Here is a 16603-nt window from a genome sequence, read left to right as displayed (position 1 = left end):
AAAACACGCCTGTGGCTTCCTGAAGTTAAGTAGCCACAGCAAATTCTGTGTTTTGCCTTCAATGCCAAACCTATTATGATAAAGCACACAGACAAATTGGAACATAATATCCTTGAATTTGGCTTGTTCTATTGATTGACAAAGGCACTGGGATTATTTCTTAAGTAAACAGTTGAGAATACATAGTGAACTCATAAAAATGCTTAAGCAAGAAGTCGAAGGTACTGTGACAGGGCCTGTGGTTTCTAATAAAAGCCACCCTGTTTTCCTTGCTGTCAGTCCAGCCCGAACACCTGAATTCTAGTTCCCAGGAGAATAAAAAGACATTCCACGTCACTCAACACTCCCGCTGGAGCGCAAAACCGACAACAAGCCCATCAAGAAGGGCATCAATAAACAGATCGTCTTGGGTTAGTTTCTTTAAACTTGATACTGAAGTTCAATAAACATCTTAAGCGCTTTGTATTGGTGTTCCACTATGAGAGGCGCTGTATAAAATAAAGATTTATTGATCTACTCTGACCTTCCAGCCTTCAAAATGGACGAACAGATAACAGTTTGGAGCTACAGTACCTAAATAATCTTTCACTAAACAGATTTTAATTGTCGGACTTGTGTGTGGAGGTTTGCTTCAGTTTGCTTACTGAATTAAAAAGTACTGAATTTTTTTCCCATTTAATATTTTAGAAAGTGTGGCTGTTACACTACCTTAGTGAAGACCAAATAAATGTCCCGATTCACCTTGCTTAATAAAATAACCAACATGACAAATCAATACAAATCTAGGCTGCAGGGCATAGTGCTGTTTGTGGGTACTGTAAAAAAAGCCATTCAAACCCAAGGAAATAGCTAATCAATATTAAATGAATAGTCCATTCACTTTGCACAATACAGTTTTCTACTGTTTTACAACATTACTACTGTACTTGTGGTTCTCCTGTACGTCATGTAATTCACCCTCATTGGGTCCTCCGCTGCCCGCTCGCCAATGCTGTTCACTACTGCACCACGCTCCGAGAAAAGAGAATCCCGCATGATCAGTGCTGTTCACTACTACACCACGCTCCGAGAAAAGAGAATCCCGCATGATCAGTGCTGTTCACTACTGCACCACGCTCCGAGAAAAGAGAATCCCACATGATCAGTGCTGTTCACTACTGCATCACGCTCCAGGAAAAGAGAATCCCGCATGATCAGTGCTGTTCACTACTACACCACGCTCCGAGAAAAGAGAATCCCGCATGATCAGTGCTGTTCACTACTGCACCACGCTCCGAGAAAAGAGAATCCCACATGATCAGTGCTGTTCACTACTGCACCACGCTCCGAGAAAAGAGAATCCCACATGATCAGTGCTGTTCACTACTGCACCACGCTCCGGGAAAAGAGAATCCCACATGATCAGTGCTGTTCACTACTGCACCACGCTCCGGGAAAAGAGAATCCCACATGATCAATGCTGTTCACTACTGCACCACGCTCCGAGAAAAGAGAATCCCACATGATCAATGCTGTTCACTACTGCACCACGCTCCGAGAAAAGAGAATCCCACATGATCAATGCTGTTCACTACTGCACCACGCTCCGAGAAAAGAGAATCCCACATGATCAATGCTGTTCACTACTGCACCACGCTCCGAGAAAAGAGAATCCCACATGATCAATGCTGTTCACTACTGCACCACGCTCCGAGAAAAGAGAATCCCACATGATCAGTGCTGTTCACTACTGCACTATGCTCTCAGAATAGAGAAATGTCTCAATTAGTTTCCCAGGAGTCTCTCCACAAATCCAGACTGCATCTGGCAACTTTTCTAAAGCTGGTTGTCGTGCAGCTGGAGAGTAGTCAAGAGATGTCGTTTATTAGATGTGATGATACTTTTTCAGGTGTCCACTCACTGTACAATAATTGGTATCAATTCATTTCAAAGCCTTTAGCAGCACCACTTAATAGCTCAGCTGGGGCCCCTCAGGCATTCTCTTCCCTCTCAGGCAAGAACCACATCTTATTAGAAAGGGGAACTGTCATACTACATGGCTGAAAACCACAGATTGTTGTTGGAATGGTAAGGTATTATTTATTCTTTTTGTATAGCTTGATAAAAGAAGTCTGTTAGTAACATACATGACTCTGGGATAAATACAAAATCAGTGCTGTCAGCAGAATGAAAACGTGGATTTTGACCTACAGCACACCCCTCCATACGACAGCAAGCTTTAATACCAAAATTCACATGCCCACTTTTGAGGCCTAATTTGGGTTTCCATTTTCTGTCATCTTCAGATGAATGACTCTCAAAGCTTGCACTGCAGCTGGTTTAAGCGCAGCTCTGTGCTCTTGTTCATACTCTTTGGGAATGTCTGAATAGCTGTTCTATTAGAACAGCACTGGGGGGGACAGTTTTGAGATCATCTTGTGCTGTTTACAGTCACTGTGAGGTATGCCACTCACTTAGACCCTGTGGGCCTCTGCTGTCGAACTAAACTACTAATTAGTTGCAGCCTGTCCTCGAAGGGGAAGTCCCATAATCACTTTGCAAGTACAGACGATGCTCCTTGATGGAAACTTGCTGATTTGTAACTACAAATTGCCAAGCGGGGCGCAGAACAACAAAGAATCTGCCAATACTTACTGTCCTTTGTAATTCCGGGCTTCGCATGTAGGCTGTACTGTATTTGTGAAGACACAGTAGCCTGCTGAATTAAATGCTTGGTCCTCAAGCAAAGCATGTCTCGAGTTTTGAGCAGGCTGAAAATGCAGACCCAGCTGCTGTGCATTCTATTGATTATGGTTATGTGCGCTACAAAACAGCAAACAAATAATATTGTATTGACATATTCTTCACCTTCGCTGGGTTATCTAGCAGAGCAAATTGATTCATCGATATTAACATGTTTCACCCACCAGAATTTACTTATCATATCATATAAATGAACACTCAAGGCTTCATTGCTCTGGAGCTCCTGGGTGTCGAAGAGGAAGCTGGCTCGGTCGTGGGATTAGAGGACGCCACTGAACATTCAATTCTCCCGAGGGGACAAGCTGCGGTGAAGGGAAAAATCACTGGACATTCTAAACTGGGGAGAACATCACAGAGGGAAATAAGGGAAAGGTGGACCAGGCCTACATTTCAGATCTGTTCTATAAATGACTAGGGTGCGTTTGTTTTTCTATTTCCTACGGTACAAACACATTTGTGGCATAGGAAAGTAAAGGGGGCCATGCAGTCACTTTTGCTGACTTTAAAAAGAAAAAAACATTGTATTTCCTAGTGCTGGGACGAACACAGGATTTTCATGTTCGGCTGTTGGCTCAATTTAAATATATTCGTTCGTTTTCAAAAAGTAATAAAAGCCATTATACTGTTCAGAACGCAGGCAGAGACAGCATAGCAGCAGGGGCAGGGGGGCGTGCCCTGTGTGTGCCTTTATTTTACAGCAAGTCGTTACAATATGCCCCAGGAGTGAAGAACACGTGTGTAGGCCTTGCTTTACAAAGGATGCCAAATAGCAGCACAAGATAAATGTTGTTTTGTTTATTCCAGAAATAAACAGTACATAAAAGTTTCTTTGCAGTAAACGATGGCCAGACACTTTTCATAAAGTGCTAACATGAGGTTTACTTGTGCCTCTGTGCAGCTGAACAAGCAACTTTAAACACTTTAAATAAAACAAACGTGGAAATGGTGTTGTAAAACGAAGGGGGGAGAAAACTCACCATTTTGGTTCTCGTTTATTACATTCCACATAACAGAAAGTCACATCAAAACATATATAAATATATAAAATGTATATAAAAATCACTACATAACATTCCCAGTAAATTGGGATTTTTAAGCTTGGCATTTCAGAATGATGTGCTTGCCTTTTTTCTGTCCCATGAGATTCTGGCTCGCTCTAGAGCAGCACACCTTCCATAGAGATCACTAGGGGTACGCCCACATAATCTGCTTTGTTTACTTTTTGCTGTCTAAAACTTAAACAGAGGCTCGAGACTGTGTTTTTTTAAATACAATAATCTCACATATGACACAGAGCTCGTTTTCATTTGCCATTTTTTAAAATGTCACGCAACTTCTGGTGAGATGGTAAATAAGTGCAAGGTATTTTTGTAATTTCTAGTGAATACGAACATCTGAATTTTGTAGCCGAATACATGCCAAAAAATATTTGTTTTAATATTTGTCCCAGCACTAGTATTTCCTGGGGTCAGTGTTACCCAGGAGTTTATAACAATGTGCTGAAGAGCTGGGGTATGTGTTACCCAGGAGTTTATAACAATGTGCTGAAGAGCTGGGGTCAGTGATACCCAGGAGTTTATAACAATGTGCTGAAGAGCTGGGGTATGTGTTACCCAGGAGTTTATAACAATGTGCTGAAGAGCTGGGGTCAGTGTTACCCAGGAGTTTATAACAATGTGCTGAAGAGCTGGGGTATGTGTTACCCAGGAGTTTATAACAATGTGCTGAAGAGGTGGGGTCAGTGATACCCAGGAGTTTATAACAATGTGCTGAAGAGCTGGGGTCAGTGATACCCAGGAGTTTCTTATTGTGAATATGAGACTCAAGGTCCTCAAAAAATGAACACATTTTATCACTGGATAAGGTGCAGGAATGTCACATTTAACTACCAAACAACATGCCAGGCATTGAATTTCTTTTGAAATCAAATCACATTAACACACAGTCTTGCTGACATCTATCAATGTTCATAGCTCCTTCACATTATTTTTAATGTAATGTTAATGGGCCTGCAATATGTCTGGAAGTAATTCCTTTGCTATATGATATGTCACATCCACTACATCCATTCACACAGCTCTTTCCACCAGAGCTGAGGGAACTGTCTGCGCCACAGTGCAAGCCTGTACAGTTCTCACTCTACTCCAGTATGCCTAGGTCAGGGATGAATGGGCTGTCAAATTCCCAAGGGAATAAAGAAGAAGAAATGGAAGAAAGAAAACCCTTTTGTTCTTGAGGCAGCAAGTTTCAATTCAGAGCACATGGCTAATCTGCATATGTGAAGGTCATGGCACTTCACTCAAGACTGGGACACTGCCTAAAAGTGTGACTGCTGTAAAGAAACAAGAGAGCTTCTGGCAACAGTGAGGGGCAGAAAAATAAAAAGTGGTTGTGCGATTTATAAACAGGCTGACAATTCCACTACGATAAAAGAAACTCTCATGAAAGACGCCTACAAACAATGACATTTTCTCTATAGGTATAGAAACTGTTAATGAAAATCAGAAAATGAAATAGTAATTGTGGTTGGACCATTTTTAGGCAGCACTGGAGAGAGCGCGAGAGCGAGACAGACAGACAGTGTGGTCCATTTTTAGGCAGCACTGGAGAGAGAGCAAGAGAGAGAGACAGACAGACAGTGTGGTCCATTTTTAGGCAGCACTGGAGAGATAGCAAGAGAGAGAGACAGACAGACAGTGTGGTCCAGTGGTTAAAGTCCAGGACTTGTAACAGGACTTGTAACACTGACTCACTGTGTGACCCTGAGCAAGTCACTTAACCTCCTTGTGCTCTGTCCTGCAGGTGAGATGTTAAATCAAACCTTTGTAAGTGACTCTGCATATAATGCACAGTTCACAGCCTACCTCTGTAAAGCGCTTTGTCATGGTGGTCCACTATGAAAGGTGCTACATAAAAACAAGTGTTGTCAAGTGTATTTGGGAAAAATTGTTACGTTTTTACTTATGCTACTGTTAAATGCAAGTCACTGGAAAGACAAGCCAAACGTCAGCAGTGAGATGTATGGAGGAGGTGGCTGAACTGAACACAGTTTTTTAAAAGTTTGCAATGATTCACAGCTCCAGCCACTCTGTGGTACAGCACAGAACAGAAGCAGGGTGGAGTTTAAAGGTCACGATATCACATGGCTCCTCAAGAAGAAATCAAGGAACAAAATTTCAACATGCAAGCAAGATGAAGGCCAGTTTCAGCAACAGCAAAAAAAAAAAAAAAAATTTAAAATCCGTATTAGAGCTTCAGAGCTGCCTGCCTGCCTCAAAGGTGCTTTAAGGGGGCTGTGAGAATGAATATCAATCCAAAGGTGTTTGGAAGAGGTCTGGGAAAATGAATATCACATCATTTCGATGTGGCCCAGGGCCTGCAATTGGGCCCATCCTCCCACTCGCATGAAAGGGTAATAGAATGCTCTGCTAGCCAGGACGGCAGTGGATCAGTATTGAATGGAAAGTATTTCTGCATCATACAACTTATTATAAAGTTGTATGATGTAGAAATGCATGTATGAATTGTATGATTTCCAGGCTTGTCGATCATTTGTCTTATTTGAAGAGCGTTGCAGGATAATAAAACATGATCAGACTTCACTTTCAGCCCACTTTCTGGGTAGAAACTCTTTTACAATGCAGGGTGAAGAAGCAGGTGGTTGACTGCAGTTTTTAACTGTGAAAATTCAACAGCAGTCTTGCTTATCTGGCAGGCAATTTGTGGGCTGAAACGTGTACAATAATTCAAGCAAAGTTAGTCCACATTGCACCATGCCTACTAGTGCTATCAAAGGAAGAGCCAAGGGAACTAACAGAACATTTCTGTACAACACATATCTTTTCTGTTGCACGGTAGGGTTCAGTGAAGAACAGTAATAAAAAAAAAACTGCTAAAGGACTAAATATTTAATATATAGCATTATACAATACAGATTAGACTGGACCTGGAAACAAAACGCAGTGTTTTTAAAGAATATGTTATTTTATGGTACAGCAGAAAATGAGTGCAGACATACTGTACAAACCCTGTGGGATGAGTGATTCAAAGAATAGAAAAGGGAGGGGCGGCACATACACCCGCTGACACTGGGTACAAGTTCAAATGTAAAACATGCACTTAAACAACAGGCCTGTCAGTTTTTTGCATACAAATCATTTCGCCTTAAACAGACAGATACAATGTTTCTTTTCAAAGCATTCATTTCTGTGATGTCACTGTTCTTCATTCCCTTTGATCGTATTAAACTGTCTGTGAAGTAGGGTAATCAATAAAACCTCTCACAGGTCTACATACAGCCAAGGCCTTTAGACTTCACTAAGCAAGACTTGTCTTCACTCTGCTTAGTACAAGGCACTTTTCCACTGCCCCTATTTTTATTCTGCTAAAGATCTTTCAGGTATCTGCATATGCAGATATTTCAGACAAAACTATAGATGAAGTTACAGCTGCTCTCGGATTCCTAATCACATTTTGTAATTTAAACTTACTCCAATTGCTGATCATGTGCAATAACCAATAGCTGCCTACAGCACAAGTACAGTGCCAGGACACAGCAGCGAGTACCTACACAGGACACAGCAGAGAGTACCTACACAGGACACAGCAGCGTGTACCTACACAGGACACAGCAGCGTGTACCTACACAGGACACAGCAGCGTGTACCTACACAGGACACAGCAGAGAGTACCTACACAGGACACAGCAGCGAGTACCTACACAGGACACAGCAGCGTGTACCTACACAGGACACAGCAGCGTGTACCTACACAGGACACAGCAGAGAGTACCTACACAGGACACAGCAGCGTGTACCTACACAGGACACAGCAGCGAGTACCTACACAGGACACAGCAGCGTGTACCTACACAGGACACAGCAGAGAGTACCTACACAGGACACAGCAGCGTGTACCTACACAGGACACAGCAGCGTGTACCTACACAGGACACAGCAGCGTGTACCTACACAGGACACAGCAGAGAGTACCTACACAGGACACAGCAGCGTGTACCTACACAGGACACAGCAGCGTGTACCTACACAGGACACAGCAGCGTGTACCTACACAGGACACAGCAGCGTGTACCTACACAGAACACAGCAGAGAGTACCTACACAGGACACAGCAGAGAGTACCTACACAGGACACAGCAGAGTGTACCTACACAGGACACAGCAGAGAGTACCTACACAGGACACAGCAGCGTGTACCTACACAGGACACAGCAGCGTGTACCTACACAGGACACAGCAGCGTGTACCTACACAGGACACAGCAGCGTGTACCTACACAGGACACAGCAGAGAGTACCTACACAGGACACAGCAGCGTGTACCTACACAGAACACAGCAGCGTGTACCTACACAGGACACAGCAGAGAGTACCTACACAGGACACAGCAGCGTGTACCTACACAGGACACAGCAGCGTGTACCTACACAGGACACAGCAGCGTGTACCTACACAGGACACAGCAGCGTGTACCTACACAGGACACAGCAGAGAGTACCTACACAGGACACAGCAGCGTGTACCTACACAGGACACAGCAGCGTGTACCTACACAGAACACAGCAGCGTGTACCTACACAGGACACAGCAGCGTGTACCTACACAGGACACAGCAGAGAGTACCTACACAGGACACAGCAGAGAGTACCTACACAGGACACAGCAGAGAGTACCTACACAGGACACAGCAGAGAGTACCTACACAGAACACAGCAGCGTGTACCTACACAGGACACAGCAGCGTGTACCTACACAGGACACAGCAGCGTGTACCTACACAGGACACAGCAGAGAGTACCTACACAGGACACAGCAGAGAGTACCTACACAGGACACAGCAGCGTGTACCTACACAGGACACAGCAGCGTGTACCTACACAGGACACAGCAGAGAGTACCTACACAGAACACAGCAGAGAGTACCTACACAGGACACAGCAGCGTGTACCTACACAGGACACAGCAGCGTGTACCTACACAGGACACAGCAGCGTGTACCTACACAGGACACAGCAGCGTGTACCTACACAGGACACAGCAGAGAGTACCTACACAGGACACAGCAGAGAGTACCTACACAGGACACAGCAGCGTGTACCTACACCTAACACAGCAGCGTGTACCTACACAGGACACAGCAGAGTGTACCTACACAGGTAGCACTGTACACTACACATCTGCATATCCGCAAATCACTTTTAAAAATGCAACAAAAAAAGGAAAGAACCACAAAATGATCATCACAATAAGAGAGGACCGGTATTAAAGTTAATGCCTTTTTTTAAAGACCATTTGTAACAAAACAACTGTTTTCATTTCAAGCCTAGGTCTGCAGTCCACTTTATATACCAAAATACAACCCCAGTTGCACTGTGTGATGAGCATCTTTTATGGAGGACCAAAGTTTAAGCTATTGTTTTTAAATGCGTGCTCAGATTTATATGGGGGAAAAAATAATTATAATTTTAAAATAACTTTAAAATGAGAACACAGGAACAGGACACAGCAAATTACAATCCAAACAAAAGTATACTACTAGAATAAAGTTTTGTTTTTGTTTTTTTCTTAATAGAAATATCAACTAAGTTTCCAGAGAATTTCTAAACAGCTTGAAAGCTACAGTAGCAGAGGAAGAGCACAGCACTGCTACAAGCAGAGGAAAAGCACAGCACTGCTACACACAGAGGAAGAGCACAGCACTGCTACACACAGAGGAAGAGCACAGCACTGCTACACACAGAGGAAGAGCACAGCACTGCTACACACAGAGGAAGAGCACAGCACTGCTACACACAGAGGAAGAGCACAGCACTGCTACACACAGAGGAAGAGCACAGCACTGCTACACGCAGAGGAAGAGCACAGCACTGCTACACGCAGAGGAAGAGCACAGCACTGCTACACGCAGAGGAAGAGCACAGCACTGCTACACGCAGAGGAAGAGCACAGCACTGCTACACGCAGAGGAAGAGCACAGCACTGCTACACGCAGAGGAAGAGCACAGCACTGCTACAAGCAGAGGAAGAGCACAGCACTGCTACAGACAAAGCACAGCACTGCTACACACAGAGGAAGAGCACAGCACTGCTACACACAGAGGAAGAGCACAGCACTGCTACACACAGAGGAAGAGCACAGCACTGCTACACACAGAGGAAGAGCACAGCACTGCTACACACAGAGGAAGAGCACAGCACTGCTACACACAGAGGAAGAGCACAGCTAGAAGGTTTAGAAGTTATCCATTTAAATTATTAGTGGATCAATATCTGAAAAGAGGTGTAACCGTTTCCCTTGTGTAATTAAGCATGAGGAATTTGTAACAAATATCTGGGCTGGACTGACTCTTGATATGAACCACTGGCCTAAATGATCCGAGGTCCTTATACAATACATTAGCATTATCATCATAATTAGCAATAATGAAGTAGGTTGAAACTCGTGATGCCAAGATAGAAGCATCTCAGTGTGTTACAACATTTACTTATTGTAAACAATGTGTCGCCTTATAAACTGTAGAATATTCTTGATTTGTAAATATACTGAAAATGTTGCCTTATTCTAGACACACATTGCAATAAAAAAGAAGTGTCATTTTATGATAATTATTGTATAAAGCCTACTGGTGATGCCCACAGGACAAAACGCCCCATGGTTCCACCTAATCAAAAGCTGACTACTGTGAATAGTATAATTTCCCAGACACAACAATACTACCACCTCACCTGCTCCAATTGAATTAGAGTGTAATGCTCTGCTCAGCACTTCTATTTACATCAGCAGATAGAAATGCCCAACGGAGAGAGGACAGCCAATCAGATGGCAGACTGGATGTCAACTCAGAGGCAGCTGTCTGGAGACTCGATTACAGCCAGTTTACCACCACAATTCAAATTCCAAACCTTGCAAAGCGCAAGGCACTGTTCAGGTGCAGCCTGCCCTCTGAACACTTCTACAGGAACGGCATTCGTGGAGGAGTAAAACCACGACTCTGCTGTATCTATGAACCTTACTGATTTATCAGAAAATGCACGGGTTTATTTTTACACTCATGACATTATCATGCGCAGTCCTATCTACAGTGCCATTACATTCAAGAAAGTACGCGTAGCCTACTGTCAACTTTCAGTTATTAAACAAACCTGACTATCTTAGCTAATACTGTCATTTATGAATAACCCGTGTTTATTATAACATGAACCGACATCGTACAAGCGTCATTATAGGATAATTTCCTCGACAAAAACGTGGTGTGGGGCGGGCAGACGGGGGGAATTAAACAGTATGTTGGCTACACCCTATGAATATTCACTGCGTCACTTTAAAAAAAGTATTATTTCTACTGCAGTTTGTAAGCAATGAATAATAATTAAAGAGATATATCATTGTATGAGAGTCGAGAGAATACGCTTGACGTAATTTTAAACATATTTAACCTAATGCAAACCATTGCGAACTGGTTTGTATTATCAAACAGCGTTTATCACAAAAGGCACCTTGGATTGGAACGAAAACCCCCTCTCTAGATTTCAAAGAATGTACACATGGGTTCAACATCTAAAAGTACACATTCCCTACATAACGTGTATTTTAAAAACGTTACAATGTCACACACAAAATAGAACTGTAGTGGTTTTAACACACACACACACACACACACACACACACACACACACACACACACACAAATCAGACATGACAGACCTTCTAGACAGGCGGCGGTAGAGCACCGAAAAGTAGATTGTTATGAACAGAACAGCGATCACGCTAGATAAACAGAGTTTACCTGGGCTCTACTCATGGTGTTCCCTGGGCTCATCGCTGGGTGCGTTCTTTGTACTCCCCAGCCCGGGGCTGCAGACCCATACTGTGCACTCATGTCTCTGCCCATGCCCAGTCCAGGTGGCTGCTGCTGCTGATGGTGATGATGAAGGTGTGTGCTAGGGCTGTTATAATCTGGATAGCTAGTGCCATAGCCCCTCATCATTGGGCTGGGGGCTGTCAGGAGCTGGTTCAGCGTCGGGGTCGCCCCTGAACGGTGCTGGCTTTGTCCTGCAAATCTGTGAAACCCCCCGACATTACTATGAGCAGTAGCTGCCATAGTAGTCGCTTTGCCATGATGACTGGCAGCAGCAGCAATAGTATTACTGCCCGGGCCCATGCTATTGCCCTGTCTCGGAGAGCTCAGCGTGCCGTAGCCCGGGCCGTAGTTCGGGTAGTGATTGTACTGGCTGCTCTGGTACCCTTCGTGGGAGTTTTGCGAGGGATCCATGCTGTTGTGAGCTGAAGGATGCATCATCCCCATCCCAGTGCTTTGTTGTCCGCCATGTTGATCAAAGCGAGGCCCCCCTCTCACATTGCCATAATAAAGATGACACTCTGAACCAGTGCTGTTCCCTGCATTAGTACTTTGTTGGTTGTTTATGTTGTTCGGGGGTCCCAAGCTGGCGTGCTCGTACTTGCTGCCCATCTCATCCGCCGGTTTGCAGGGCAGCTCCTCCGCTTCCTCCTCACTTTTATTCAGCATTTGCTGCTGCTGCTGCTGCGCTAGCTGACTTCTGAGAAGATTGTCTTTCCCTCGATGCTGCTGGTTCTCCGGTTCGGCTTGTGCCTGTGCCTGGCTGCTGCTATTCTGAATTTGATTAAATTGCTGCGGCGGCGGTGCTGGTATATGGCGGTGAGCCGGACGAGGGGGATCTCCGACACCAACATGTTTCAGTGTATGATTCGCTATCAAACCCGTCTCCATACTCGAAGCAGCAGCAGCAGTCAGAGCTGGGTGACGGTGATTATTGTTGTTATGATTATTATTATTACTATTGTTATTATGATGATTATTCCCACCTGCTTTCTCTCTCGGGTCTGAGTTTGTATTTGTAGAAGCAGCAGCAGTTGTATTGGTCGTGCTCATTTCATGGTAATGGTGATCTATATTAGTGCCAGTCCCATCTCCAAATCCCAACAGCATTGATCCAGATCTCGGTGCTTTTCCCGAATTCACAGTGTCTAAATCCCGACTCAAACTGCTTGATAAACTCGCGCTTTTATTGTTTGAAGTCGCAGGAGCTGCCGCTACTTGCACTGACATTTCATTTCAATATGTTTTCAGTTATCATTCATGCAAGCAGAAGCAAAACCAAAAATTGATACTGAAATAAAACCGCAACCTCTGCAAATCGTAAAGTTCTAGCTGAGACATAAAACAAAAGAAGAAAAAAAACTGGTAATGTCTCACTGCCTGTGCCTGCCGCTGCGGTGTGATTTCAAATTGAAAGTTTTTGTTCAGGGTTAAATGAAAGAACTTTTTTTCCTTTCCTCCCTTACCCGGATATAGGTAAATGCATGTCTACCACAGCCTATGGCCCAGCACGGCATAACTGGAGAGAGAGAGAGAGAGATCCAACAGCATTATCCACTTCTCTCTTGTTTCAGCCCAGCTCATGGAAAACGTGGAGTGGATCAGTCAACACGACTGACAGTTAGGACTACGTTGTAATATTCTTTTAAAAAAAAAAAAAAAAAAAAAAAAAATATATATATATATATATATATATATAGAGAGAGAGAGAGAGAGAGAGAGAGAGAGAGAGAGAGAGAGAGAGTGAGAGAGTTCACACACCCTAATCTCGTATCTTGAAAAGCACTTTGTGATGGTGGTCCACTATGAAAGGCGCTATATAAAAATAAAGATTATTACACTGAACAAAAATATAACCGCAACATACAACAATTTCAAAGATTTTACTGAGTTACAGTTCATATAAGGAAATCAGTTAATTTAAATTAATTCATTAGGCCCTAATCTATGGATTTCACATGACTGGGAATACAGATATGCATCTGTTGGTCACAGACACCTTAAAAAAAAAAGGTAGGGGCGTGGATCAGAAAACCAGTCAGTATCTGGTATGACCACCATTTGCCTCATGCAGCGTGACACATCTCCTTCGCATAGAGTTGATCAGGCTGTTGCTTGTGGCCTGTGGAATGTTGTCCCACTCCTCTTCAATGGCTGTGCGAAGTTGCTGGATATTGGCGGGAACTGGAACACGGTGTCGTACACGTCAATCCAGAGCATCCCAAACATGCTCAATGGGTGACATGTCTGGTGAGAATGCAGGCCATGGAAGAACTGGGACATTTTCAGCTTCCAGGAATTGTGTGCAGATCCTTGCAACATGGGGCCGTGCATTATCATGCTGAAACATGAGGTGATGGCGGCGGATGAAGGAATGACAATGGGCCTCAGGATCTCGTCACGGTATCTCTGTGCATTCAAACTGCCATCGATAAAATGCAATTGTGTTCATTGTCCGTAGCTTATGCCTGCCCATACCATAACCCCACCACCACCATGGGGCACTCTGTTCACAACATTGACATCAGCAAACCGCTCACCCACATGACGCCATACACACTATCTGCTATCTGCCCGGTACAGTTGAAACCGGGATTCATCCGTGAAAGCACGCTTCTGTAGCATGCCAGTAGCCATCGAAGGTGAGCATTTGCCCACTGAAGACGGTTACGATGCCGAACTGCAGTCAGGTCAAGACCCTGGTGAGGATGACGAGCACGCAGATGAGCTTCCCTGAGAAGGTTTCTAACAGTTTGTGCAGAAATTCTTCAGTTGTGCAGACCCACAGTTTCATCAGCTGTCTGAGTGGCTGGTCTCAGACGATCCCGCAGGTGAAGAAGCCGGATGTGGAGGTCCTGGGCTGTACGGTATCTCTGTGCATTCAAACTGCCATCGATAAAATGCAATTGTGTTTGTTGTCCATAGCTTATGCCTGCCCATACCATAACCCCACCACCACCATGGGGCACTCTGTTCACAACGTTGACATCAGCAAACCGCTTGTCCACACAACGCCTGTCTGCCATCTGCCCGTTACAGTTGAAACCAGGATTCATCCGTGAAGAACACACTTCTCCAGCGTGCAAGTGGCCATCGTAGGTGAGCATTTGCCCACTGAAGTCAGTTACGATGCCGAACTGCAATCAGGTCAAGACCCTGGTGAGGACGACGAGCACGCAGATGAGCTTCCCTGAGACGGTTTCTAACAGTTTGTGCAGAAATTCTTCTGTTGTGCAGACCCACAGTTTCATCAGCTGTCTGAGTGGCTGGTCTCAGACGATCCCGCAGGTGAAGAAGCCGGATGTGGAGGTCCTGGGCTGGCGTGGTTACACGTGGTCTGCGGTTGTGAGGCCGGTTGGACATACTGCCAAATTCTCTAAAACGACATTGGAGGCGGCTTATGGTAGAGAAATTAACATTCAGTTCTCTGGCAACAGCTCTGGTGGACGTTCCTGCAGTCAGCATGCCAATTGCACGCTCCCTCAAAACTTGAGACATCTGTGGCATTGTGTTGTGTGACAAAACTGCACATTTTAGAGTGGCCTGTTATTGTCCCCAGCACAAGGTGCACCTGTGTAATGATCATGCTGTTTAATCAGCTTCTTGATATTCCACACCTGTCAGGTGGATGGATTATCTTGGCAAAGGAGAAATGCTCACTAACAGGGATGTAAACAAATTTGTGTTCTACACTGGAGGAGAGAGACGCAAAAGAATAAATTAGAAGTGTGTGGAATATTGAAGGCCATCTGGGTAAAGAACGTGTTCTGTTTAGTACATGTTTCAAATAAATTGCAGCGTGTAGGACTGACACGTTACGCGTTCTACTGTGTTAACTACACATAGTATCTCTACTACACGTACAAATTTGGGCCAATCAGTTAAATGAAATAAGAGCCAATGAATTTGAATTTAAGTGATCAGGGAATCTGAATCTTTGCATATTTTTAAGCCGCCTCAAAACATATTTTTCTAAAAACTTGTCTTACAAATTCTTTAACTTTTGTTTGTACAGTTTTTTTTTTTATATGCCTTTACTTTTCCTGTATTGTGTGTGTGTGTGTTTTCTATCACTGTAAAACTTCCAATAATGGCCGGGTCTTTTTTTAAAAGACGAGTTATGAATAATAACACAATGCGTGTTGTGGATGGGGTCTTTTGAGTGAATTTTATAGTTATTACTATTTTATAATTATTAATAGTGGTAGATACAGTTCCGTTTTGCAATGCAGATTCGTTCTTTTAACGATGTTGCTGGGATGTTGCAATTTAGTTGTGTTAATGCTATAATGTTGTATGTTAGTGGCTTCTCCATGATTGCATCTGAAGTATTTGAAGATGTTAGCGATGTTACATAATAAACGTTGGCTCTCAATAGTTGGCGGGGCTTCTGGAAAATATTGCAAAGAAACCGCGCTACACAAAATACAATAATAATAATAATAATAATAATAATAATAATAATAATAATAATAATAATAATAGATTATGATGACTGTAAATTGAGTAGCCCACATGTAGAAAATGCGTAGTTCATTTATATTTATTTAGAACGTGTTGTTTTTTCATGTATTTTATTTTAATTGGTCCAAATCAATACGAGTACTATATATTTGAACACGTTTTTGACCCGGATGGCCTTAGCAGAAGTGGCTGGAATGTATGGGTGCATCTACACCTCCCAAGAGCAATACGAGGGGCTAGTCTGGGCGAAGCAGGTGACTCACGGGTCACTAGAGTGAAGTGGACCGATCACAATGGTCTGAAGTGAAGTGGACCAATCAGAAACATTGTTAGTAATATCAGTTCACTTGACACAGGTCATAACACAAATACACGATGAACATGGAAGCAAGGAATGGATTGAGGAAGTGCAGCAGTGTCCTGTGCTCTGCAGTTGTTCATTAAATGCATACAAAGACAGCAGTAAAATGGACAATGCCTGGCAGAACGTTTTGTGCAGTCTTACTAATATCTGTGGTGA

The 16603-nt window shown here is 43.7% G+C and overlaps 1 protein-coding gene across 7 annotated transcripts in view; it reads right to left on the bottom strand.

Moving 5' to 3' along the window:
* LOC121317647 (AT-rich interactive domain-containing protein 1B-like) overlaps positions 1 to 13134 on the bottom strand; it is a 233649-nt gene extending 220515 nt beyond the window's left edge. For 5 of the 7 annotated variants that reach the window (XM_041253804.1, XM_041253806.1, XM_041253809.1 and 2 more), the window contains exon 1: positions 11548 to 13134. In XM_041253804.1, coding sequence (XP_041109738.1) covers positions 11548 to 12849 — 1302 coding nt within the window. In that variant the 5' untranslated portion in view covers positions 12850 to 13134. The remainder of the gene's footprint in view (positions 1 to 11547) is intronic. The other 2 variants (XM_041253810.1, XM_041253812.1) reach the window with 1 other exon arrangement.
* Positions 13135 to 16603: the final 3469 nt, after the last annotated feature.

This window comes from Polyodon spathula, chromosome 6, assembly GCF_017654505.1.
Source record: "Polyodon spathula isolate WHYD16114869_AA chromosome 6, ASM1765450v1, whole genome shotgun sequence".
NCBI classification, from domain to species: Eukaryota; Metazoa; Chordata; class Actinopteri; order Acipenseriformes; family Polyodontidae; genus Polyodon; species Polyodon spathula.
The sequence above is the reverse complement of the archived record's forward strand: the minus strand, read 5'-3'. Positions and strand labels throughout refer to the sequence as shown.